The sequence below is a fragment of the Urocitellus parryii genome, chromosome 12, assembly GCF_045843805.1.
Source record: "Urocitellus parryii isolate mUroPar1 chromosome 12, mUroPar1.hap1, whole genome shotgun sequence".
NCBI classification, from domain to species: Eukaryota; Metazoa; Chordata; class Mammalia; order Rodentia; family Sciuridae; genus Urocitellus; species Urocitellus parryii.
The window spans coordinates 48,812,853-48,839,452 of NC_135542.1; the positions used below are offsets into that span (position 1 = coordinate 48,812,853).

Consider the following 26,600-nt stretch of genomic DNA (forward strand, 5'->3'; position numbering starts at 1 on the left):
GCTGGGTTGGTTTCTTTCTTAGCAGCTGTAATTACTTGAACACAAGATGAAAGTAAGTCACCTCTTACTAGGGAGGTGACTTACTAGGACTAGGGAGGGAGCCAGATTTCCTGGAGCCAGCAGTTACCCAGCCCTGCCCCTTGGATGAAGCAGAGAGCTTGAGCTCCCTCTACCGTGACCCCCAGAGCGTTTCCAGGTCCACAGGCTGTGGGGTGTCCAGCATTAATCCCTCACCTGCGATGAGCCTCCTGTGTGCCCAGGTTACAGAGGTAAACAGGAATCACCTGATAGGACCAGTCAGGTGCTGTAGGGGCTGTGAAGGGAGAGGCATGGAGGGCTGGGCAGTCAGGGAAGGTTCCCTGGCCCCAGAGCACCTTCTGCTGGGTCCTACAGACATGTAGCCTGAAACTCTGTGGAGAAGGAAACTGTGGGCCAAGAAAGAGGCTGGACAAAGGCTGAGGCTTTGTAGATGACATGAGGGGACCCTGAGCTGAGAGCACAAGGTAGTTACTAGTGGGTTGTTTGCTCTGCACTGAGATCTAGGGAGCCAACCATGGAGGTGCCTGCATTCTGGAGCACTGAATGAAGAGCATTCTGGGACAAAGATTGGTCCAGAACTCAGGATTTCAGGCCAGAATCCCAGGATTTTTTTTTTTTTAACTTTACAGGTATATGGTATGTGTACGTAGTGAAAGGGTTATTGTAGTCAAGTCAACTAACATATCCATCATCTCACATAATTACCCTTTGTGCGAGTGTGAGTGTGTGTGTGTGTTAAAAACACCTAAAATCTACTCTCGTAGCAAATTTCTAGTATTCAATATAAAAATTACACACTGATAGTGATCAAGATCCTGTGGGTTCTCAAACACTGAGCAGGATAGGTTGGTTGGTTGGTTTTGGGATGCAAAAGTCATCCCTGGGTTAAGGAGGCCAGAATTTCCACGAAAACCAGAACGTCTGGAATTGGGCAACCGTATATCTCCCTGCCTGGTGCTTCCCCTGCCTGCCCTGCAAAGCAGCAAGTTGGGGCTAAATCCCCTGGTGCAGAGGAGGCCCCTCCTCTAGGGCTCAGGAAGGGCTACACAGTTGGAGAGCAAAGTGGAAGGACTTGGCCCTGCTCTGGCCAATACCTGGTTTGCTCAGTGCCTCCTCCGTTGGGAAATTCAGAAAGGTCAGAGACATCCTGGAACAGCCCTGTCATGGAACAGCCCTGTCCACAGCCCAGAACCTCCTCAGTAATGGAGATGTCCTATACTGTGCTGTCAAGTGCTATCGAGTGCTTAGGATGTGGCTCATGTGACTGGGGAAGTAAATTTTTAATGCCATTTAAGTTAAATTAATTTTAATTGAAACAGTCACATTGGCTAGTAGGTGTTGTATTAAGCGGAATAACCCTAGAAGACTCCAGGCAGAGCCCGAGTGAGCCTGCTCTGTGCCTCCCAAGACTCTAGATCTTTCATTTTGTCCCTTTCTATTGCTCAAAGTGACAGAGCATACAGAACTCTCAGAGAGAAATTATCCTGAAAATCAGACTGAATGGGCTGAATGCCTACAGAAGTCCCTGCGACCAAGCATGTTCCCTTTAGTGCTTGTGAGAATTGCATTAGACTTAGGAGGAGGTCACACCAGGGTTCCCCCAAAGCCCTTTTCTCTCCTGCAGCATGAGGTTTCCTCTACTGCAACTGCCCAAGGAAATGGTTTCGCAAGGTTTTATTATTTTTGGATTTGGGGGACATATTCACTGACACCCTGCCTGGCTACCCACTTTCCATTCCATTTCTTGCTGCTATAGGCTCACTCCAGCCCAGTGTGGTGGGGTTTCTTGTAGCTGGAGAGTAGCATATTGAACGTGCCCTCTGACTCCCTTCCATGGGATGATTGGGAGGGAATTGTGGGGCCCCTGGCCACCACTCACAGGAAGTGGGCAAACTGGGGCAATTTGATGTTTATTAAATTCCTTTGAAAATGCCTTTCTCCTTTTGATGGAAGTCAAGACGACTGGGATGTATATTTATTCTCTTACTTCAGAGCTGGCAGACCCAAGCAATGGCTGGGTGTTCAGGGGCTGGAGGAGGTATCCTGGCTCTGGGTAACCATAATCTCCATCCCATCTGAGCAATCAAACTTCTTTCTGGGAGTTGGGCAAGGATGCCAGGAAAGAGAGAGGCGGTTGGAGCAAGTCAGAGCCTGGAAGAGAAAAACAGAACCTCAGCCCCTGGGAGCTTAAAGCAGCTTGCCTGTCCCCAGTCCTGGAGAAGTCAGATACGACTCTGAGATCCAGAGTCTCCAGGCCCTTTGACTCCTGGGGGATGAGAGCGGGGGTGAGGACCGCACAGCCATCACGGTGTTTGTGAGGATCTTTGCAGTGCTTTGGGTTCTTGAACTTTAATCCTTGAGGCTCATTCTCAGGAAATAGACTCCTTGTCCACTGAGATGGGGGAACACATGAGCAGGAGGTGTTCACTTTTGCTAGGGTAGACAGGTTATCAGTGCGTTGAAGTTCATTTGCCTTGGGTTTAGCACTGCAAGAGTCATTGGTTTAAACGACACTCCCCATGCACCTGGGAATACTTGCCCACTTGGACAGCAGGTCCCGAGCCCTCCCCGAGCCAGGTTACAGTGACCGAGAATCTCCCTGCCTTGAAGGGAAGGCTCTTCCCAACAATTCTCAGCATGGCCAGGGAGGGACAGAGGAGTGAGGTTTTCAGAGCATCCCCGGGGAAGGGGACAGGGTCAAGGAAGGTCGCTAGGTCAAGAAAGGGCACAGGGTGGTGTGTTCTTAGCAAAGGTAAGCAGAGGCAGGGAGTCCAGCAGGGCTTTGTGGGAAAGGAGAAACATGAGACAAGCAGAGGACTTCAGAAGTCTGGAAAGAGTACAGAGGGATCTTCGAGAGTCAAACCAAAAAAAAAAAATGGGAAGGGAAAAAAAAAAACACAGGTAAATGATCAGAGCCCTGGAGAACATTTGACTGCCACGCTTTCACTTAATTTGGTATAACCTTGTTGTGTTTAAATCTCACGAATTTGTGCTGCCCACCAGTTTCATTTTATTAGATCCTACTTTTGTGGTTTTGACAATCAGGACTAATGTTAGGAAAACCGTCCTCAATACACAGAGACCCCTTGACCACCAACCACCTGCCCTCCCCCAGCAGACAGGTGGGGAAACAGGCTCTCTGACAGCAACAGGAATACTTAGGTGCTGGACAATGACTGTGACTCAGAAGCCACTTTAAACACAATTTTCTCTAATTTAAAAACTTATTGGGTGCTTTGAAAGTTGATGTCTAGGTTTAGTTTTAAAAATAAAATAAACTGGACATGAATTTGGAAACATAGTTTAGTTTTTCTAAAAAAAAAAAAAAAAAAAAGAAGAAGAAGCCTCTTAAAACCTGGTTGCTTTTCCCAACTTCACATGCTCTTCAATTAAAAAAATAAAATAATCGGGATTTCAAATCATGCACATGGAGTGAGTCGCTTTTTCAAGTTCAGTTCACGAGGTTGCACTTTGCCATGCTTTTCAAGATTTGAATATTTTGATAAATCATGATTCTGCTACTGTTTAATGAGAACAGAAGTGGAAATAGCATCTGTTTGTCTGCCGAGCGGCGTCTCCAGGCCCGGGCGTGCTGTCTGTGAGAGCGGTGGCCAGCCTGGGGAGAGCTGATGAGCGTCCTGATGAGCTGAAATTGCTTCCTGCAGTCGTTTGGGGCGGCAGTCCTGGGATGAACTGGGTCATGGTGAAGATCTGGGACAAAGGAGTCACTTGGAGATTCTGAGTGGCCGATGGTCAAGTCAGAAATCTCCAGCTCTTCCCAGCACGATCTTTCAGGCCAGCTTCTCCCCGTTCAGATTGGGATCTCAGGGTCTGTTCCTTGCTAGACCGTGTGCTGCAGCAGGGTGTAGTAGGGGCTCATCCAAGTTGAATCCAACCTAACTGTAGCCACCGCTGAAGGTGGTGTGGACACAGGCAGATCCTCTGGGTGGGGAATGGAGACAGCCATAGACAACCAGGGCCATGGCTCTGCAGTGTGGGCACCCAGGGCAGGACTTCTGGGTTAAAATGCTTGATCCATTTATCACTCAGTCCAATCACTGATGTTCAGGTTTAAAGAGTTTAAAATAATTGAGTGTTCTTTATTTACTGAAGCTTTAAAGTGCTATAGTATCTAAGTTTTCTTTCAAACTAGTAAAACGGAAAATGTTTTGCATTTTAAACTGTTGCTGTCCTTATCTGGAAAGGCAATTGATCGGGCATTCTTCACCAGCGCTGACTGCCTGAAGCTTCTCTCTAGTAGCGTTTTTAACATAACTCCTGTACAACGAAGCGTCCGGGTCTTAGGCATACAACCAGTCTTAGGGTTCAACCAGTTTTGCAGGGACTAGTGCAGGCCTTTGTAACCCACGTCCCTCTCAGGAACAAGAAGACCACCACCACCACCCTCCCAGCAAGCCCCATCCAGAGGCCGCCACTGAATGGTTTGTTTTAACATGCATTTTAATGTGGTGAGGTCTTTTAAAATACCACCTGCATTTTGAAACTGAAAAGGGCTGCCTCCTCCCGGAGGGACTGCAGTCGCCAGGCCAGGGAAACGTCCCAGGCTGTGGGGCCCTGGTTCAGAGTGAGAGCTTGGGAAGTCGCGTCCCCTGCTTCGCCCCACCCCTGGAATTCAGACATTCGCCAGACCCCGAGAACCATGGGTGACAAGAAGCTCACTCCGGGACTTTTCCAGGATGGCTGGCTTGGTTGTGTCTGCTGAGAGAGGCCCACTCATCGCCTGCTTCATCAGCCCCAAACACAATTCTGCCCCCAAACAAAGAGAGCAGTGTGTTCCTGAGGTGCTGCGGGCAGCTCTGGGGCTCCCAGGTGGGCGCTGCTCCTGGGAGGGAGGTGGATTTTTTCAGCAGCTCCCCCACACCCACCACCTCCCTTTTCCTTGACCCCAGACTTCCTGGCTCCTCAGGAGGGCACCACTCACTGGGGGAGAGCACAGGGATGGCTTTGGCTTCTGTGTCCCTTCATCTCCTGACCCCCAAGAAATAAGACTGCAAACCCATCATCTGACCCGTTGTTCCCCGTCTGTGTTCAGCCCTTCCTGGGGTCTCCAGCCTCAGGCGTCAGTGGTATTCAGACCACCGTTTGGCCCCTTTGCTCATCTCTTTGGATGATGTGCGTCGTGTCTCCACGATGCTGCTGACCACTGCGTGTTCTTACTCTGGCTGCGCCAGGCTCCCACCTGCACCCTCTCACCTGTTGGCCTGTCCAGCTCATCTGCCAGGGGCACTGTGCTAGCCACCGTGGACACTTCCCCATGGAGCAGCCAGGCTGCAGGCTGAGCTCCTCCTGGGTCTCTCCCCTGTGACCCTCCGCAGCTGACGGCTTTGATTTGGTTCAAATCCCACCAGGGCTTAGGTGTGAAGTGGCTGACCTTATCATTCCTTTCTTCCTTTTTCTCTTTCTTTTCTTCCCTCTTTCTTCCATTCTTCCTTCCTTTTTTTTTTCTGTGCTTCTCTTTTTCACAATTTTATTTTCCTCTTTCACCAGAAGGATTTTAATCAGAAAAAAAAATAACTTTAAACTGTGTGTGCTTTGTTTGAATGTCACAGTTGTACCCTTTATTAAATTACCCCAGGGCATACGAAGGAAAGATGTAGCAATTAAAACACGTCGGACCGCAGCAGGGAAGGGCAGAGGCAGGTGGGCGGATGCAGGGTTCTGCCCTGGGCTGGGGCTTGCAGGACACAGATACTCCTCGCTCTGTCTCTGATGTGGCTCTGACCTTTGATAGGTCATTCTCTTGCCTGTGCCTCAGTCACTTCATCTGAGCCAGGGGGTTGGAGTAAATGGCCACTAAGGTCACTTCCAGCGTGACCACCTGTGGCTCCATTGGTCCTTGTCTATTTGCCATGATCACTGCTGATCGGACTGGAAACCCTTCGTGGGTTTCAGACACTTGGACTGGAAGATGTAGAAAAGCCCAGCGATGTTGGTGCTGTTCTGTCAGTTGTGTGTGGCTCACCTACACCTATCAATGTTGCTGCCACCGTCTGACAAGCAAGACTGCCACAGCCTGGGTTATCCAGGATGCAGAACCCTGGCCTGGAGTCCCCTTCACAGTTTGGTAGAAGCTGCCCTCCATCTGGTCTCTGGCTCCCACCCAGCCCCTGGGGGATAAAATAAGGCCACGGGGGAGAAAGGAAGCCCCAGACCCTAAGCAAAAGCAGCTGCTAGCCAAAGACCAAGGAAAAGGACAGAAGATCTCTGACCCAGCTCACAGTCCACTGCCCACTGGCCGTCTCTGCTTACACCGAGGAGGGGCCAGCCTCCAGGCCCTATGAATTATAGAACGCGTGCTGTGTCTTCCCTTCCTCTGCAGGGAGCCTCTCCTTCCAGCCCCCATGAGTCCACGGGCTGGCAAGACCACAAAAAAGCACTCTCACAGGCTGAGAGCAGAGGCCAAACTGCATTCTAGGTGTTTCCTGAGGGCCTAGTCAGGCTGTTCAAGGAAGCACTGGGATACCCTGCAGGAGCCAGGCAGCTCAAGCCAGGACAGTGTCCTTTAGAACAATTCCAGGTCATCAGGGGCGATGAAGGCATGTTCCAAAACCTCTGTGCGGGGGACAGACAAGGCCTGATGCATTTCAGAAGTGATTTGCATCCAGAATTGTTTTTTTCCATGCTAAGGACTGAATTCAGGGGCGCTCCATCACTAAGCTACATCCCCAGCCCTTTTTATTTTTTATTTTGAGATAGTCTTGCTAAGTTGCCGAGGCTGGACTCAAACTCCTGCCTCAGCCTCCTAAGTCACACTGGGAATACAGGCATGTGCCACCACACCCAGGGCCCCTCACACACAAATATACATGTAATGTTTTTAAAAAGTAAAGACACAAATGTTACACATCTGGAATTTTCGCATTTGGACAAAGGTCAAGCAGAGGTGAGGACTCCGGAGGCTTATGAGCCACATCTTTTCACAGCAGGACCTCGAGGCACAAGGAGGAGCTCCTGGGAAGGGGACAGTGACCTGGGCATCTACACTGGCCTTCCCACTACCCACTGGGGGCTCCTTCTTCCATCCTTGTCCTAGCCCCGGGGGTGAGGAGCCTGGAGCTCCAGGCAGGACACTGTGATCTCACCAGCAGTGAAGATGGCCCAGCAGCCACCCCTAGGGTGGCCACAGTGTCTCCATCCAGGGAGACTGGAGCTGGGAGTCTAAGTGGCTGGAGTGAGGCCCAGCTGTTCCTGTGAGGGCCATGGCTTCTGGGTACACTCCAGGAGGGAGAGCTGTCCTTGGGCTGGCACATGGCTGGAAACCTGGTGGTGGCCATGACCTGGTCTCCTCCCAGGCAGCCCACCCACAGCTCCCCGGGCGAGCTCTGGGCAGCTGATGTGCTACCTACCACCACGAGGACATGGTCATTTCCAGAACACCCTTTTGCCTTTCCTCTTTGCTGGGAACAAATGCCCTTGGTCTCCTCCCCTCTGCCAGGACGCCTTGTCTTCCCTCGGGTGGACTGTCATGTGTGGTGGTTGAGCATTTCCGGCCCTTTGAGGTTAAGTGTAGTTCACACTGTTGTCTACCTACTGCTGCTGCAGGCACCTTTGCAAGTGGGGAAACTGAGGCTCCTGGCCCTGAGGAGAGAATTCGGGCTCCATAACTCAGAGTATCCAAGGACCCTGCCCCAGAGTGTCCACAGCCCCCGTGATGCTCCCATCACCCCCGAGGAGGTGTGCCCCCAGGGTTGTGCTCAGAGGTTCCGTCCCCTGGATGGGATACAGGGCTCAGCTGGCATCTTTCCTGCAGACTCCTCAGTGCTTCTCAGTCCCTCTCCCCTCCCCAGCGAGGGTGCTGCTCCTCCCTGCCATTGATCTCCTCCCCTTGCTTCTCCAGGTAGCCCTGCAGTTGGGTTGCCTGGGTGGCTCTCAGTGCAACTGGCACAAGGATGCCCCATCTCACACCCACAGAGGGCTCCCCAAAACCCAACCCAGGTCTGTTACCCAAGTCCCCCCAGATATCTCCAGAAAAGCCACCTACAGAAAGTTCCAGAGAACAAAACGAAAGCTTCTGGGTGCTCTGAGGGCATGTGTCCACGGGTGGCACATTCGCACTCCCAGGACAGACGTGAGAGAGCGGCCGTGCGGGGTTGAGGAGGGAGGCCAGGGAGCCCGGGCAGTCGGGGCCTGTGTGTGCTGTAGGTCTGCGTCCTAAACACCTGGGCTTCCGAGGACACCTGACCCAGTTCCAGAACAACTTCTCGGGCCTGGAGGTCTCAGAAGAGGATGTTCCGTCTGTCACTGCCAGTGCCAGGCAGCTCCTGGCCTGGCTAATTAGGTCAGCCTCCCCCTCCTCACACAGCCGGCCGCCGGCCGCCAGGACCAGGCTCGGGCTGAGGAAGGGCTTCATTATGCAGCTCCGTGCCAGCCTCGCCGCAGCAACAGGAGCACTTTGGGCTGAGAATCCCTGGAATCCTTTCATCTTCTCTTTTAAGAAAATGATGAGAAAACAGGCAAACTTCCCTGGGAGTGGTGGGCGGGTCCAGAAGTACTCCAGATGGACATGATTGGGCTGGTTTTCCTACAGACCCGCAGCTTCGCCTTTGTTCACAGGCCCCATCCCACAGTCAGCAGCGGCCTGTGGGAAGGCTGCGTCCCGACCTTCCGCCACGAGCTAGATGCAGACCCGTCACAGGCCGGTATTGCACACCGAGAGCTGCTTGCAGAGAGCAGGGGACCTCTGCATGGGGAGAGACAGTGGGACATTTGCCCTCCTCGAAAGCCACCACTCCTGAAGCAGTCCCTCGTTATTTTTTGTCACTCTACCCCTTGTCAAGGACAAGGACCTGACGCTCTTGTCTTGACCACTCTGGCCTAAGTGTGGGTCCTCTAGGCCATTTCCTTCTCTGTGGCTGCTGAGACGATGCTAGTGCTAGACGTGGCACTAGAGGCCACGGAGGGCAGCAGAAAGCTGAATGCAAAGAACAGCACAGAACTGAGCATCTGACCCCCGCGCACACTCTCCTCTCCTCTGGGAACCGCCGGCTGCTGCTTTCTTGGGTCCAGCTGGATAGTGGGCTTAAAGACCCAGGAGAGCTGCAGAGAGGCCGAGCACCTCAAGCCTGCCTTCTGGGTCCAGCCCTGCCAGGCCCTGGCCTCCAGCCCTTGTGGGGTGGAAGACATCTCCCTTCCAGGACTTCCCAGAACAGGATTTAGGGAAGGGAGAACACCGAGCTGATGCTAGAGAATCTTCTACGTTCAAGTCTTTGACATTCTTTTTGTGGAATGGGGGGAAGCTGTGACTGAAGCCAGCGGAGGACTGACTCCGAGGTCCTGGGCAAAGTCACGTGAGGCTGTGTGGGTGGCCGGCACAGGGCACACCGCTGCTCTTACTTCTGTGCAGGAGATCAGCTTTCTTGGTACAGGGCCTTGCCTGTGAGCACGGTGAGTGTCAGAATCCCATGGCATAAGGGGCAGGAAGATAGCAGAGACCCGCAGGATGGTTCAGGTGAAGAAGAAACCGGCTGCAGGGGAGCAGTCTCCATCCCAGGGCCTGTTCGTAGGACTGACCCACCAGATCATAGGTTGCCCTCTCTCAGCTCCACCTGGGGGCTCTGTGCCAGCCCCAGACTCCAAGCTGTGTGACAGCAGGACACACATCTATCTGTCCTTCCTGCTTTTCCTTTACAAGCGTAACAGCAGCAACTTGCTTTGGGAGATCCCACAGCACCAGGGACTCGGCCTTGCTGACTTCACAGAGCACAGGGTTGAGGCTGCCTTCCTTACGTCACATTTTCCAAGTCTGATCTGAGTGTGACTTCACCCAGCACTGGGCTCAAGAAACCCAGACTGAGGACCCAGGACGTGGCTCTGTGGGCGGCTTGGAGGGGCCAGCGCACTTGGGCCAACCTTCGGGAATTTAGAGATTCATCCAGAGCAGCAGGCCGCATTCTGCAGCACTGTCCGTCTGTCTGTCCGATCTCTCTTGGACCTGACTTTCAGCTTCCCACCTAATTCTCAGCTCTGGGCTGGGACAGCCATGCAGAAGACAAGTTGAAAGCCACCAGTAGCCGGCACCAGGGACACCGTGCATGGTTCAGCACCCAGTCCAGCTGTTGCCAAGTTGAGGGGTGCAAGGAACCATTTCATATGGTCCCAGATTCTGTGGGTCAGAACTTCGGGTGGAACACAGTGGGGACAGTCCATTTCCACTGGAACCTCAGCTGGGAACGCTGGAGGCGGGGGTCTGCCTGCAGAGGTCCAGGACCTGCAGAGGTCTCTTCACTCGTGTGGCCGGACAATGCTGGCCTTCCAACAGAGCTATGCTGCCGGGGGTCCTGGCGGGCAGGTGGGGCTGTTCGCCTCTGAGGACCTGGCATCAGAAGCACACCTGTCACTTACACTCTATTCTGTCAGTTACAAGAGAATCAAGCCCACCTCAAGTCAAGAGGAGGGAATGAGACTCGCCCCTTGCTTAGAAGCAGTGAGGTTCTAGAAGAACCTAAAATTACAACCTGACCACAAGGCCTCTGCCGCAGGTCCCTCCACCTTGAAGGTGAAACCCGAAGCATTGACAGAATGCCTCTTGGGTGATTGTGCTCCATGCAGACCCCTGGGGTGTGACCACTTGAGGATCCCATCCTGGGTTCCCATGGTCCATGGACTCAAAATAAGTCATCCAGAAAATCATTTCCCAGCAGCTGTCACTTTTTGCAGGGACAGTTAACATAAAGCACAGCCTAGTGCAGTGAAAGCCCCTTCCCAGTTGTGCAAACAGCAGCATGCCGGAGCTGGTTCTACTCTTGGCTCCGCCCCTCCCTGTGTGTCTTTGGTTAAGTTACTTAAACTCTCTGTGCCTCTCTTCTCTCATCTGTTCCATACAGGTGATGAAAAGTTAACCTCTGTCCCTCCACCGTGAGAATCACATGAACTGCTGTCCTGGACATGCCTGGTATGGTGCTAGGCACATGGTTTCTGCTGTAGAAATAAAGGGCCTCTCAGCTCCTTCAGGCCTGGAATGTGTGATAATGGGTGCTTCTGACTCTCCAGCCAAGGAGAGGGCAAGGGCAGGAAGCAGCTACTCTGGGTCCAGGGGGACAGGAGCTGGTGGAGTCCTGGGGACATCGTCATTTCTGGTTGTGTTGCAAGGACTCTCGTCTGTGGTGAGAACGGCAAGTCACACCCACATGGGCTGCAGTGTGCCGATGTGGGTGGGGCCATGGGGCTGGTGGCAGGGTCCAGAGTCTGCAATGGCTTTGCCCTTCCCCTACCTTTGTGTGTGGGTTTTTTTTTTTTTTAATAAGTTCATAACTTATTCTGATCCACGGATTTGGGAGAGCGCGGGAGAGGAGCCCGATGATGTCTTTAATTAAATATTGCCACTCCCTCCTCCTTAAGGTCATTACAGTCAATAAGGGGGAGGAGAAATCTCTCTTTAGAAGGCCTTTCAAAGGAAAAAGAAAATGAACTACTGAATGCAAAAACATCCTTATCTAGCCAGCATCCTTCCCTCGGTTGTGATTTAATACGTGCACCGTGCTATACAGAAATACAAAGCAGCTTGGGAAGAAGTCTCAGCCCTAAGAATCTTATGGTATTAAAACTCTAGTAATCCCACACAAGAGAAAAATACAGCAAAGCCTGAGCTTGGCCCCTGCAAACCAGCGCTCTCCGCCCCCTGTGACCCAGGGGCTGTGGGGCGTCTCCAGAGAGCCCCGCACACTGCTTTTGACAGCTGAATTTTATTAACTGTTTTTTCATTACTCCTGACGGACTTGGCAATGAACTCTTATCAGTGTATTGTGGCGAGTACAAGTCAATTAATTTCTTTTAAATAACTTCAACTGAAATCCTATTTGATTTATATTCCAAAAATGATTTCCATTCTGCTCCTTCCTGAGATTATAGTCCCGGTGGAGTTAATCACATGGCTGCACAGTCACCCATACCCCTGGGAGAAAACAGGATCAAGGAGTTGGGGGGAATGAGAAGAAGGTGGAGCTGAGAGCATCCCAAACACCTTTTATCCAAGGGAGGCCACGTTTACATCCTGCCTTCGGAATAGCGCCTTCCTACTAGTTGTGATGGGGAGAGCTGAAGAGCACCGCACTGTCCAGAAGGTGGGGAGTCTTGACCAAGAACCATGACCGACCGGGGCCGCTGGTTGCTCTGGTCAATGCTGAGCTGCCCGCTGTCTGGTACCCAGAGGTTTGGGGGCTGGTGCCCAGAGCTGTCACTGTGAATGGGTAGGGCGGTCACACCTTCCCAGAGGAGGTAGTGTGAGCTGAGTGGCATCGGGCACAGAGGGCAGAGCTTAGTGAGCAGCCGATGACAGTGTCAGGGGTTGGAGCTCCAGAAGGAGAGTGGCACGGACGAGGGTCTGAACAGCAAGTGCATCTTCTCACAATCCCAGGGGTTAGATTGTCCAAGGTCAGAGGTCCACAGGGTTGGTTCCTTCCCAGGGCTGACAAGTCGACTGGCCTCAGAAGCTTCTAGAGCATTTGATAAAACATGTGAATTCCTAAACCACCAAAGCAAAACCTTTAGAAGTGCAGCCCAGGACTTGTCATTTACATAACTACGTGAGTTCTGCAGGAGACTCTGGTGCCCACCAGGCTCTGCTGTGCACAGAACACCACGGCCTCAGTTCAAGGCCCTGTGATGGAGGAAACAAGCCCACACGAGACAAGCAGGAAAACATCAGGCAGAGCGTGATCAAGGGCCCAGCCAGTTGGAGGGCAGAGGCTTAGGTACCTGGAGGGGGAAGGAGGTTACCATGTGGGGAGAGGGGGGGGGAGAGAGTTCCCGAGGGCCATGTTCGCACGTCTCCTCTACACGGAAAGCATCCGGGCCAAGCGTTACAAACACGCAAGGGCAAGATTCTGGAAGATGCTGCCACCTGTGTAAAAATGTATCTTGGTGTTGAGAGCGTCTTTGAGCCGTATCGCTTTTGTCTTTATCAAAAAATGCATTCTGTGTTTTCTGAAGTGTCTGTTGGCTGTCTGGGCATGCATACCGGTGCCTGACACCTTGACATCCACAAAGGCCTGCGGCTGGGAGATTTGGAAGTTCTGTTGGTTGGGGGCTGAGCGGGCCCTGTCTCGGGAGGGAGGAGCGGAGGAGGGAGGAGGTGGGCAGACCAGCAGGTGAACTGCAGCTGAGCAGGGCCTGGGCGCCACTGGTGACTTCTGACTCCACAGGTGAGTGTTGCTGCTGTTGTTTTAAGTGGCATTCATCCTACCCCTCTTCCTATACATGTATTGATCCTGGCCAACACAGACATGACAGGAGACCGGACGGCAAGAAATATGTCAGGACTCACGGTGGAAAAGAACGTGCATGGAGATGGCAGACGCCCGAGTGCGTCCTGTGAATCTGGAGGTGCTCTCCACACACCGGCTGGGTGACCTGGGCAAATGAGCTGCCTTCTCTGTGCCTCAGTTTCCCCATCTTTCAAAGAAGGATAATAAGAATAGCGAACACACAGTACGGCAGGGGATTAAATAGATTAATTATGAAAGGAGTTTAGCATAGTGCCTGGAATATGCAATAAATGTTAGCAATCAATATATATTTTTTCCACCTGGATGAGTGATGTTCTGCGCATTTACTTCAATCAAGATATCATGGCTGCTCTCGGAGGACTGAGTAGTCACTAACAAATCCATTTTCCTTATCGCAATCTGTATAGCTCAGTGAGCTTTCTGCTCTCTGCTCCAAGCCAAGAACAGAGAGCTTTGCCTCCCAGACTGAAATGATACCTCCGCAGGCACAGGGCTCTGCGGACTTCTCTCAATCCAGAGGGGTTGCATGTTAGTTAAAGGGTGTCTCTTCCAGCCCCTGGAGATTCCAGGAACTAACAGCCTGCTCTGCTCTGGTGACAACGGTGACGGTGACTTGCTGTGCTTTTCTGTCTGCTCAGCAGGGGCTTTGCTTCCTGTGAGGAAACACTCCTGATGCACACTCTTTACTCTGCCACAATTTCCCTTAAACCAGGTCCCTGGAGGCACAGGACCTAGGGCCAGAGAGCATGGCCAGAGTGGCATGGTGCCGGCCACGTCGGTTACCCTTGATGGGCCTCACACGTCAAGGTTTCCAGGAGAGTGGGTGACACCTCCGGAGAGCACGTCTCTTCTCAGGGATCCCGCGTTGCACCCTGTTGGAGTGGGCTCAGCTTCAGCCTGCACTGCTAAAATCATGGTGCGTGTTGAATCAGGGAGAGGGGGAAAGGTCAGAGGCAGAACTTGCTGAGTCCTATTTGTGGATTAGTTCTTTAATCCAATTTCCTTTTCCTAAACAATTGTATAGAAACCTGACAGCAACAATTTAACAAAAGCAGGACTCCCTGGTTGGAGCAGAAGTGGCCCCTTCAGGAGCCCCTAAAACACCCACCTGAAATCCTAGGATTTCTCTGAACCCAACTTGAAAACTCCTGCTCTCATCTGGGAATCATCCTTCCCTTCTACGTCGGTACCTGGCTTCCAGCTGTGCCCTGCACAGGGAACAGGGTGCAGGGGAGAAGGGACCACGTAGGTCAGAACAAGGCAGGTTTCATTCTGAATGATCCCTGCAGACCTCTGGGCTCAGATGCACTGTGTGAACTCGCTTGTCTGCACTCCCCCATGTCTGACTCCCAGAGCTACCTGAGGCCTGAGTGGGTACGTTGAACAGCTTGATGGGTTAACGCAGACTATCTCTCGGCCCACTCTGGTTACAAGTCTCCTCCTCCCTCCCACGTCACTCAGGGGACAGGAGGACAGAGGGACGAATCGGAAGCACCGGGCCTTAGAAAGTGGCAACAGGAGAGGAGCCGGGGGCAGGACCCACGGAGGATACCTGGGTTTGTTTTGCCAGGGGAACCTACAAATCCCCAAAGGCCTCATCTGTAGACTTTTGCTTGTAGTCCACAGCCACCCAATTTTCTATTATTATTATCTTAACACCACATTGGCCCTATTTTTAAAATCTGCTGCACTTGGGCAATTTTGTCTGACGTCAGCTAGCTGCCGGCAACGCTGCTTGAAAACAAGAATAACCAAATCTTCTAAGGAGTAATGCTGAACCTGCTTCAAACGCAATAAATCACAAAAACCATTGTTTACGATAAGTGGTATCTGATTGCTGTTAGAACCTGTGTTTATTGCTTTTGTGCGTTATGGTCTCTTGTAATTTGGACAGCCAGAAATTGTATTCCTTTATGCAGCGCGTAGGAAGGGTTGGTAAGGAGGGAGACATGTGTAATTATGCTGCCAGGGAGTGGGGCTGGGGAGCCTCCAAGGAGCATGAAATGCAGTTGCCTGTTTCTCGTGTGGGGAGCGGTACATCAGGCTCTCCGTGTTCCTTGTTCCTGGAACCCTCCTGGCACCTTCCGAGACCTGGGCAGGGGAGGACAAACAGGAGGCAGACTTGGAGCCACCGTGCTCCATCAGAGAGCCCTTAAATGGCCTCGGGGAGCCAAGTGCGGGTTGGGCAGGCAGCCATGAGCCCAGCTGGGCTGATGGTTTTCCCTAGAAATTGCCTTGGACGCCCCTGCAAGTGTCTTCCCTTATTCTAGCCCATTCTGACAAGTGCCCACTGGGCTTCATGGGTACGGGCTGACAGCAGAGGTGCAAGGACAGCTGATGGAGGGATTCTCTGGCACCTCTGTTGCAAAACTTGAGAAGAAACTATTTGACCATGCAGCCTGGGTCTCAGCAGAGCGTCAGGTAGTCAGTTGAGGACGTCGTCTCTTGGTTTCTTTGAGGTGCTGTTGCCAAGAGGGGTAACGACTGGGCATGGGGCTCTGTCATTCTCATAACTCAGAACCTCTGGCCTCTGAGAAGAGGATCTTTGGTGTCTTTGACATCGGCCCTGCTCCATCCGTCCTGGCTACTTTGCTTCAGGGCTCCCCCGACTTGGAATGCTCACTCTCGTGTCGATTTTACCTGGGCAAGACCCGCCGATCCTTCAAATTCCTGCACTGCCATCAAAGACGGTCCCTGAATTCCCTCCTCTAATATTCTCAATCTCCACAGAATTTCTCCACCAGCTCCTGCCCCACCACCACCCCCAATCCCACAAGCTCAAAACTCGAGTCCCTGCAACTCATGGTTCATCCTGGACAGGCCTCTTTCCCTGACCCCAGCACTAGCTCAGCACACAGAGGCCCTCAGAACTATTTATTGAATGAATGAACTCGAGAGTCACTCAACTGTCAACACTTCACCTTCTGCATGTTTCTCCAAGTCATCCCTCTTCCCTGTTCCTACCATCCTGGCCCCTGGGAGGGTCCTTATTGATTCTCAGTAGGCCCTTTCTGAACTGCCCATCAACATCCGCCACCATCCTCACACTCTAGGAGCTGGTGTCTGGGGCCATGTCTTGGTCTCTCCCTGCCCCCACCTCTTCCACTCACCTCTGCCTGTTTTGCTTTATTTGCCCAAGTCCCTCCCCATTCCTAAGCACACCTCTACTACCTGTTTTTAATCACAAAAGATGTGTTCTACACACACACACACACAACACACACACACACACACACACACACACACACACACACATCCTTACCCTTCTTTACCTGGCTTTCCCTCTTTGGACTTGACTTAGTCCCCATCAGCCTCCAAAAGCCGATTCTGACTGTGCCTACAGGCCTTGCAGGGGCTGGGGGAGTGTCTCTCCTCCCACAGCTCCTGTGTTTCTCTGTAATAACTCCTCTGTTTCCTCCTAAAGGCAGGAATACTGCATAGTCTGTCTTAATAGCCCCAGCACCCAGCACAATGCCTGGCCTGTAGATCGTCCATGAATGAGGCTCCAAATGGAACTGACACTAATACTCAAATAGCACAAGAGGATCAGAGAGTTTATTTCAGCACCAAATCGCACGCAATTGTGTGTTGGCTTAAAGCAAGTTCAAAGATGGCTCCCCAATGGACGTGCACTATAGGGGACACGCCATCCATCAGTGCCTCCCCAGCCATCCTGTCTCCCCAAGGACCTGAGTCCTCACTCAGAACAAAGTCTCAGCCTGAGGGGTTATAGCCTTCCACGGTGTCTGAGCCCAGAGCACTCACTCCTCAGTGGCGGCTCCCTGCGCGAGCACAGGAGGAGCCCGGATGACATGCTGACGGGTAGTTACCCCACAAAGCCTGGGACTGGCGAGTCTGCTTTATTAAGGAGATGAAGGGGTCATTCGTGATTCCAAAGCTACGGGTTCTAGTCTGACCACCCAGATCCTAGCATTAATTAGACACTGAGCTGGATGGCAGCATCCCCCATGCCCCTTAGTGCTTAGAAGGGTTGTCTGAGACTCCTGGGCTGCAACCTGAGTGTGACCTTGGATCCCCCTCTCCAGCCCTCCCAGGGCTCCACTTTCAGGAGACCCTGACTTCAGGTCCAAGAGCACCTACTGGGCGGCTGATCTGCCCCACGGGACCCACTGAACTACTGCGCAGGGCCAAGTGTCAGGATTTCCAGATCTATTTTAACAAGCCTCTCTCTCTCCCTCTCTATCTTCTCTCTCTCTCTCTTTCTCTCTCTCTCTCTCTCTCTCTCTCTCTCTCTCTCTCACACACACACACACACACACACACACACACACACACACGTCAAGCTCACTGTCAACACCTACAAACAGGTGCTTCCTACCCAAACTGCAGAACCTCAGGGGACAATGAACACAATTTGGGTTTTTGTGCCACGGCTCAGCAAGCTAGATTATGATTGTGTTGGCTGCCACGGTCTGGCTGGGCGCCCCACGATTGGGGGCAGCTTTGTCTGTGCAGGAAAGTACCCTCTCAGACAGCCAACTGCATGGCAGACTTTTGGGAATTCACGCTGCTCATGAACAAGGGGGATGTGGACCCTCAGGTCGGTTGGCCAATCAGCAGGTCCTCTAGGGCTCTAGTTTAGGCCCAGGCTAGGCCTTGGGAGGCTGAAGAGGGTCTAGTGGACATGCCCCGGCTCCCCAAGCAGGGGTAGAGGGTCCCTGTGCAGACAAGACCAAGTTTTGTGTACAGCGTCCACTCAAGAGGATCGAAGGCCATAGACAGCTGACTCGAGGGAACGAGAAGCAGCACGGGCTTTGTTGGGCTGGTGACCAGCATACCAGGAGCAGAAGCCTGGCTGCCAAGCTGTGGCACAGAAACTACGGAGCTGGCTTCTGTCAGCTGCTTCACAGCACGGAGGCCACAAAGCCCAGAGAGAAGGCACGTGCAGAAAACGTGTGCTTCTCAGGCCACTGTCGAGGTGAACGGCAGAGTCGGATCCTTGCTCAGTCGCTCTCCTCTAGCCCGGGGGCCTCCCATCTGCTGACTTCTTTTTTCTTGAAACTTCGACACATAGCAATTTGACAGAAAAAAAATTTAAATGAACCTAGTTAATATGAAATTAGAAATCATCAGTCTTTCCAAAATCTCTTTCCTTCTCTTCAGCAGAGCAGATACAGGACTGTCATGGGTTTTCTACTTTTCTCCCAAGGGGATTCCATGTCTGAGTCTCTGTGCGTCATCAGAGCCCATACCAGGTGTCCAGCTGACCACCCAGGGGCCCTGGTTCCTAGGCCTGAGTGGACACACCAGCTCCCCACTCCCTCCATTGGAAGAGCACATCAGTGCAACATCTTATTCCTCTGGAGAGACTTTGGCTTTCCAGGCGCTGAGCCCTGGGAGGAGACTGAGATGCGAGAGTGAGGGGAGTGATTTTGTTTCCCTCAGACCCTGTAGGCTTCTGTCAGCAACTACGTGGATAGTTTACTTTTTACCTCTATCTCAGTTTTCTCATCTATAAAATGGAGACAATAGGAATTTGTATTTTGCAGGGTTATTGTGGGAATTAAATAAGATAATGCGTGGCTCATAATAAATGATCAATAAAGGGTAGCCTAGAAGTAGGAATTACAAATACTATTTTAACTATTACTCTTGAAGAGCAGGTGCCATGTGTCTCTTTACCAGCACACCCATGACTTTGAGGAGCATCCATTTAGCTTCTGCAAGCTCTGGCCTCAAGTCAGAAAATTCCTTCCTCAGCCCCGCTGTGAGGATCCAGAATGGAGGAGCTATGAGAGATGGCCCCTAACCCTTTTCTCACATGACCTTGACCTTGAGTTGTACAACATTCTCAGGGGCTTTTCCTATGGCCCGTTTTTATTTTTCTTACTTGGAGTAAGGCATAAAAGCTGAGCCCACCTGGCAGACGGGGACCAGATAGAGCAAGTGGCCCTCTGGGGCAGGCCAGCATCTGGGCCAAAGAAATTAGATGGCACAGCTGTGAGAGGCGGAAACCCCACTGCTACATCGGAGGCCCCAACGCTCAGGCCTGACTGCCTGTCGGCTGAGCCCAGCACTCCGACTCTGGCCCTTGTTTCTGCCACTTCCTTAGCCCCGAAAGACAACCCAGAAATCCTGCCAAGATAGGTCCAGGCCCTGCCATCTCTCTGGGGAGCCTCTGTGTGTCCTCTATCCTGGTGTGGGCTTTCTCTCCTCCCAATCCCCAACACTGTCTCTCCTGGGGTGCATCCTGGCACCCTCTGGCCTGCACCAAGGCCTGGGACACTTCTCAGCCATCCCCAAAGTCTATCTGTGCTCAGCTCTCATCCTCATTGGGCCCAGCTCACAGCTGCCCACCCAACATGTCCATGGTCCTGGGTCACAGCCATACTCTGCCCTCCATAGTAACTCCTATCTCCTGACCCCATATCATAAATCAGGTGACCATCCCCCCAAGAAAGTGGCTCTGGATGCCCTGACCAGGCATCAAATGCAGCCAGAGTTCTGTGTCCTTTGAGCTCTTGGAGAAATACTTTCTTTGCAGTAGTGACTTGCCCCAGGCAGTCCCCAGGCCAGATAAAGGGCCTGGTCCATGGGCTTTGGGAAGGCTACTGCTACATGTGGAGACCGTGCTCGCCTTTGGGATCCTGCACAGACAGACTGTGGCCTGAGGTGCACCTTCCAGGCTCAGCACTGTTCTAGGGCTCCCTGGAGCCTATACCCAGAGGCGGCGGCAGGAGCTGCAGTCACTAAACAGGCCTGGACCTCCCTGGGGATACTGACCCTGACCGCCTGACCTGTTCCTCCTCTGCCCTCAGGCCAGTGCCCACCCACTTGCTGGGCCCCTGCCCAGGACACGTTTGCAACTAGCTCCAGCTCCCCCTTGCCAGCCTTGGAGACCCCTCCAGGGCCCTGGCCACAGCTCCCACCCCATCGCATCCACTCCTCCTGAGCATTCTCACCTGCTAGCTTGGCCCCAGAATGCCGCTGTCTCTAGTACCCCGTTGGCCAGTGCACCATGGTCTCCAGGCAACTGCTGCCACCCCTCCTAGCCCAGGCCTGTCCACAACAGAACCTGACCCTAGTCCAGAACGGGGTGACACTCCAAGTGGGGACTTTCAGCAGGGGGGGGGTGTCAGCATAAATCCCTTTGGGGTGTCATCCACCTATGAAGGAAGCCAGGTACACAGTTGCAGGCAGAGCAGGGTGAAGCTCAAGACCTCTCAACCTCATTGCATGTAGTCAGGGACCAGCTCCAGGGTGGTAAAGCCCTTGCTAAACAAACTGTAGTCCAGGCAAGGCTAGAAGTGGGGTGCTGGTGGGATGTATGCTGAGTCGTTTTGTCAGGTTTGACATCTGTAGTTTTGCAGGATCTGGAGCAAGTCCCCAAGCTTCCCAGGACCTCAGTTGCCTGACCTGGGCAAGGGAGGGCTGCAGGGAAAGGAGCCTGAGGGGGCCCTTCCATCTGGCTTTCTGAATTCTGACTACTGAAAGCAAAAGCAAGGCCCTCAGAGCAGGGTGCAAGGGAAGAGGGAGAATAAAACATGCAGCCATTTGCTTGTGCCGGAATCCAGGAGCAGACTCCTAGAATTCCCCACCCCTGGCCAGAAGCCGAGGTCAGACTACTGCATGATTGATACCTTGTGCCTGAGACCACCAGAACCCACAGGGAAGGGTGGGTGCTGGTGATGAATCGCACAAGCCTTTTCATCCCGTGCACTACTTACACACCCAATACTTCAGGAGGGGAGGGGACTACTCCTGTTTCATAGCATATTCAAGTTTAAGGTCACTTTTTCATACGTTTCTTCTTAGTACGACACAAATCCTCATTATGGATATTTCTGTGTTTTAGCAAAAGGACCCATAGTCACAGTGCTGCGATCCTCAAATAAAGTTCAATTCATTTTCATCTCTCTTTCCTTCCGAATATTATTGCCGGAAATGTTACATTATCATAAACCAGAGTTCAGGATGCGTGTAGGGTTTCAACAATTGTCACTTTTCTCTGTTTACAAATTCTGATTGCTGCCCACATTTTACAAAGGCAGAGTATTTCCATATTTGTAGATAGTTTTTCTTTGGCTATCCCTAGCTCAGACACAGCCCTGATGGTTAGGATGTCCTGGGTGATTCTGTCCCATTTCTGCCTGGCATGAAGGGCAAAGAGCCTGGGTGAGATGTTTGTAGGGAGTGGGGTGAGGTGGGACTGCTTCAGGGGGGCTCCCCCAGGGGACTCTCCCTTTGACAAGCCTGAAGGACCCGGGGAGCAGGCTCTGGGCCCAAACCCTGATGGCTAGCCTTACCTGCACATGGAAGGACAGATTGCTCCCACACAGACGTTCATGCATTAGAAGTCTCCAGGTAGTTTTTCTTTTCTATTATCCATGTCACACACCTCTGGTAGAATGGATGCCCCTTCCCAAAAGGATCTCAGAGTCCAGTGTGCTGGAGTGTGCTGAAGCCACAGGTGTGGCCTGCCCTTAGGCCCATCTGCTGGCATCAGGGCCAGCTGGGTAGGCGTGAGCTCTGAGGTTACTCAGGCCAGGCTGCTCTCTTGTATCCTACCTGGAGAAAGAACCCTGCTTTGGAGCAGACAATTTGTGACTGAATAGCACTTATGAACTATGTCAGCTTGGAAGAGGGTCTTTATTCCTGTGCAAGATCTATCCTCTGCAAATGGAGTTTATAATAACTGCAGCCAAGCCAGGAGGGCAAAGCTAGATCAAACACACCAAGCCCCTCCCCGTACTTGGCACCTGGGAAGTGTTTGTAGGGATGGTGGGCTGTGCTTGCCTGCATTCCTCACCTTCATAGTTGCTTCCTTTGGCTTCTCCTCTAGGTCTTCCTCTCTTTGGCTTTTAATCCCATTAAACCCTAACCTTCTTTTCTTTCAACTGTGTTGGATAAATCTGTCTGGAGGGAGCCACTTACTCTCGCCCTTCTCCCAAGGCATGTTGGATGAAGGGTGCATCCTCCGCACAGCCCAGGCACTAAAAACCTTCTAGACATCCTTCCCATAGCTAAGAGGAGGAATCACTTGTTTCCCCATTTCTTGGAAGGGATTAGACCCAAAAAGTTTAAGCAGATTGTTTGAGGACATGCAGATGATAAATATCAGAGCCAAGATAAAAGGCACAGTTGGGTTCCAAAGCCTGTGCTTTAAACTGACCTGAGCCCTGAGGGTAGTGTTTGTTCTGCAGCTACAGGTCAGTGCTCTGGTCTCATAGAGCTAGTTAGGCCATTGGCCCCTGAACAAAATGACCAAAGCTCCTGGTTCTGGCTGAGGTTATGCACCTGCTTTTCAGTCTTTCTGCCTCCCCTCATTCTCATCCACTAAACTTTCCTGAAACAACAGCACCTCTACATACACACACACACACACACACACACACACACACACACACACCCGACATGCTTGTTAGAATTGTGTGCAAAGGAGCACTCATAGGCCATGAAATAGACTGCTGGGGCTCCTCTGTGAACAATGAGCTTCTGCACTGTGATGCCTCAGGTTTGTTCTAAGGCTTTGTTTGATTGCTACTTGAATTTTGGTTATATTTTGGAATAAAGGAAGGATGGTTGTTTAGGGGTTTTTTGTTGCTTTTTCTTTCTTTCTTTTCTTTCTTTTTTTTTTTTTTTTTTTTTTGTTTTCAGCACTGGGGGTCAAACCCAGGGCCTATGAGAGTTAGGCAAGCACTTTATCACTGACTACACCCTCGGCCCCAGGATGTCTATTCTTATTTCTGGGAAGATTTGAGGAAAAACTTTTACCTATTCTGAAGTCTAATCAGAAAAAAAGGGAGGCAGGAAGGTGGGGTTCTCTTCCCACGGAGTGGGCTAGTAGCACCAAAAGCACCCAAGGTCTTGAAGGACCAGATTAGAAACTCAAGATCCAGCCCCTGGGGAGGGAACCCACACCCTGGGTCCAGACATCTAGTTCTTATTCCTAAGTCCAGTGTCAACATGCTTCAGATGAAGTAAAGTCATCTACCATCTTGAAGCCAAATCTGCCATCAAATGGTTCCATCTGCCATCAGATGGACATGCAGCATTCTCCCCAGCCACCCACAGAGGTGACAAGTGCCCTTGTGAACATGTGGACTTTTGTGGACTCAACTTTGCCATGCTAACTGCAGGCCCCAAGGATCTGTCCACATGAACAAGTGCTGCAGCTGGATCTGGAGGGCTGGGTCAGAACCCTAGCATCTGCCTGCAGGCGGCTCTGGGCATCTGGGGGAAGGGGCATGGCTTCCGGAACTGCAGGAGGTAGGAAGGCAGAGGCATTGTGACTTCCACTGGGTCCTTTTCCAGCACCAGTTTACACTTTATTCAGCAAATTTCCAGCTCCCAACACATGCCCCCTGGGTGCCAGTCAATGGTAACTCAGTGCATGTAGGCTGGGGCAGAGGGGAGAACAATAACGGAGCTCAGGTATTTGCCCCAGAGAGTTTCCCAACCTCCCAGGATCCAGCCTCCATTCTAAAGCGAAGGACATAAATGCTAAACTAGGGGGTTCTTGTCAGTGCTGATAAGGAAAACCAGAGAATGCTGGAGTCTCATGAAGAAAACCCTAAGATTGTAGGCTTATCGCTGCTGTAGCATAACACAGGAAGTGTGTTAATTCTAACCTCCGTGGGTTCCCCCTAAATCCCTTTCAGCTGAGGCTGGCAGGGTGAGCTGCCATCCTGCAGAGACTGGAGCTTGGACTGACTGGTTTGGATTTCTTCCCTTACCTGGGCTTCACATATCCAATCTCCAATTTGAGGGGGGACACAGCTTTGTCCCCTTCACCTGCCCAGCTGCCTTCTCAGTTATTCGGTCCACCAAACAATGGCCAAAAGCCTACTGTGTGCAGAGCCCAGTCGTAGGAGCTATGAAACGTCCGAGTCCAGCCAAGTTCATCTCTGCAGAGCCAATACGCCAAGGAGAGCATAGTGATTTATAGGCCAAGCCTGCCAGCCGACCTTGTCCCCAGCAAAGTCTCATTTCAACAGGCTTCTCTTCTAAGCGATTATTCACTGTTTGTCCTGCTCGGGCCTGGCACGCTTCTACAATTCCTTTTACCAAAGAGGAAGCCGGAAGCTTGAAGTAAGTACTTATCTTATAAAGAGAAGGTCCGTGGGGCAGGCTCGTGCCTCTTTTGGGGGCTTGCCTGGACACCTCGGTGTGGCTCTGTAACAAGAATGGATTTGTTACAAGATTGACTTTTCTGCAGCTCCTCCCCATCCGGGGCTTTTTTTTGATCCCCAACCACCCCTTTGAGGCCGATGAGGGAAGGCCAAGCTCAGGGGGAGGTGGCATGTTGGGTCTGTGCTGGAAAGTGTCAGAGCCCGCCCTGCCCCAAGTGCCCAGCTCTCGTCTGCATCGCTTTCCACTACACCAAACCCAGAGCTGGAGGGAGGGCAGAAGAGATGTCAGGGGCGCGGTCCCCACGGGGCCTTCCTCCCTGGCTCCGAGTGCTGAAGAAGGCTCAGGAGGCGATGCTGTGCCGACCTGCCCTGGACTCCAGAGGTGCCGAGGAGAGAAGCAGCTGCAAGTCATGGTGACGGATGTTCGCAGCTCACGGGTGGGTGACTGTGTGGGCACTGGTGCCAGGGTGGCCACATGGCTGGCAGGAGGGAGCAGAGCGTCACATTTCAGCAACATGATCTCGGCCCAGTCCCAGGAGGAATGTGTGCACAGGTGTTTGTGGTCTTCAGTTCAGAGAGGGGCTGGGGACAGTGGAAGGACCAGGCGGCAGGGGGGACCTCCCTGTCTCCGTGGGTTCTCTTCACTGCCTTCGCCAGCCCTTTGGGGACAAGCAGTGCTGTGTGTTCTTTCCAAGTCTCTAATAAGAAAGCCGGGTTTAAAAGTCCAAAAGTTGCTGAAGGACTTCGCAGGGAGAGGAGGGCATTTGGTATAAAAATGTTGCGGAAAACAAAAGCCTTGCAGTTCTCTTCTCAGCAGAATGGGAGTCTTGCTCTAAGTGGGAAGGGAGGCCACCGACGTTTGCTGGAGATCTTACTTGAAAGTAGGTTTTCTTCCTGTAACTGTTTATCCAAACTCTCTTAGACGTTGGTTCTCAGCTGGGTGTCTGAGTGATCTCCAGAATTTGATGACATTCTGGCTCATAAGAATACAGACTGTGGCTTTTGATTAATGTGATTTATTTTTAAACGATTTCTCTGAGCCAGTTGAGCAACCCAGGTAAGCCATGGTGCTGGTGCCGGGAAGGGAGGCCAAAGGCATGACTTCAAGGTGCTGGGAGCTAAGTATTCCTGCCTAGACACGTAGGAGGGAGGAAAAAGAAAAAAAAAACAAAGACGACCCAGGCTCTGAGGATACCGGCTAGGGCCAGGCCTGTGCCTGGAAGAGAAGAACTTTCCCTTTGTTCCGTGGCCCACTGCTTGTCCCGAGGCTGCATGGTCGGGAGGGCAAAGGCGACTTTTGGGGCTTGGCCCAGAAGATCTATTTCCTCTTTTCTTGTTTTCTGCTCCACCACGTGGCTACAGACCGTGACATTTCTGTTCAATGCTGTCAGAGCCTTGGTCTGAGAAGAATGTCTGTGTACTCGGGTCCCTTGGCCAAGAAGGAGCTGTGCCCAGGGCCCTCTGGCATCTGCTCAGGCCCCAACTCCTTTCCTCTCCCACATGACCAGCAGCCAATGGACAGTTCCTCCCAGCCAGGCTTGGGACAGAGCTGAAGGGGTATCGACACTCAGCCAGAACCCGGACCCTGTCTGGGTCTTGCATGTCCAGCTGAGGCAGGGCATTGGCTTTGTCTAGGAAGGGTCAGGTATGGAACCAGGACTTGCCTCCCTTCTCTGAAACTTAGTGGGCAAATAGCCATGAGCCCCAGCCCCTGCCCTACCCAAAGAGATCCTGCAGAGCCAGCCACCGGCCAGCTATTTTTAGAAAGCTATCAGGTGCACAGGATGCCCAGTTGCCTTTTCCACCTGTTGGGCTCAGTACAGTGATCAGTGTCTCGGCCCCAAAGTCTGACTGCAGCCTGGGGCCAGCACAAAGCTCCCTCCCAGTGCAACTTCGCCATGGTTCTGGCCTGGCCTGACCATGGCAAGTGACGTCTCCATGATCCTTGGGCCCTGGGCCATTTTGTCCTTGGAAGCACAGATATTGGACACTAAAGCTTGCCCTCCTCTGCTTCCTTGAAAGGCAGGGAAAGGCCTGTAGGAAAGACAAGTCAGGAAGAATCTTGAATTGTGAGCTCCTCATGAGGAGTCTAGAAAGTTCTGGAGTCGTCCTTCTACCAGGAAGGTGCACAGAGTGTGCAATGAGTCTGGGGCATGCCCATGTGCACTTAGTAGTGCATCACCCACAGATGCAGGGTGGCCAGGACATGCCCAGGAGAAGTCAT

The 26,600-nt window shown here is 52.2% G+C and overlaps 1 protein-coding gene and 1 long non-coding RNA gene across 11 annotated transcripts in view; one reads left to right on the plus strand and one right to left on the minus strand.

The window, feature by feature from the left end:
- Klhl29 (kelch like family member 29) overlaps positions 1-26,600 on the plus strand; it is a 282,109-nt gene that overhangs the window by 96,523 nt on the left and 158,986 nt on the right. The window contains exon 1 of one of the 8 annotated variants that reach the window (XM_026391432.2): positions 24,248-24,335. The exons of 3 other annotated variants lie outside the window; for them this stretch is intronic. Coding sequence is in view for 1 of the 5 variants with exons in the window: in XM_026391222.2 (XP_026247007.2) it covers positions 24,547-24,813 (267 nt within the window). In the remaining 4 variants the exon portion in view is untranslated. Of the gene's footprint in view, positions 1-24,247; positions 24,336-24,546; positions 24,814-25,200; positions 25,258-26,600 lie in introns of those variants that run through there. 4 more of the 8 variants (XM_026391358.2, XM_026391222.2, XM_077791874.1 and 1 more) reach the window with 4 other exon arrangements.
- LOC113184845 (uncharacterized) lies at positions 1,423-24,069 on the minus strand. 3 transcript variants are annotated; one of them, XR_013342276.1, is made up of 4 exons: positions 23,981-24,069; positions 21,551-21,812; positions 20,207-20,410; positions 15,384-18,305 (listed from the first exon to the last, which is right to left on the minus strand). It is a non-coding gene; the product is annotated as an uncharacterized LOC113184845 (long non-coding RNA). The 3 variants fall into 3 exon arrangements; XR_013342275.1 differs by lacking the exons at positions 15,384-18,305; positions 20,207-20,410 and adding an exon at positions 1,423-2,190; XR_013342277.1 differs by lacking the exon at positions 20,207-20,410.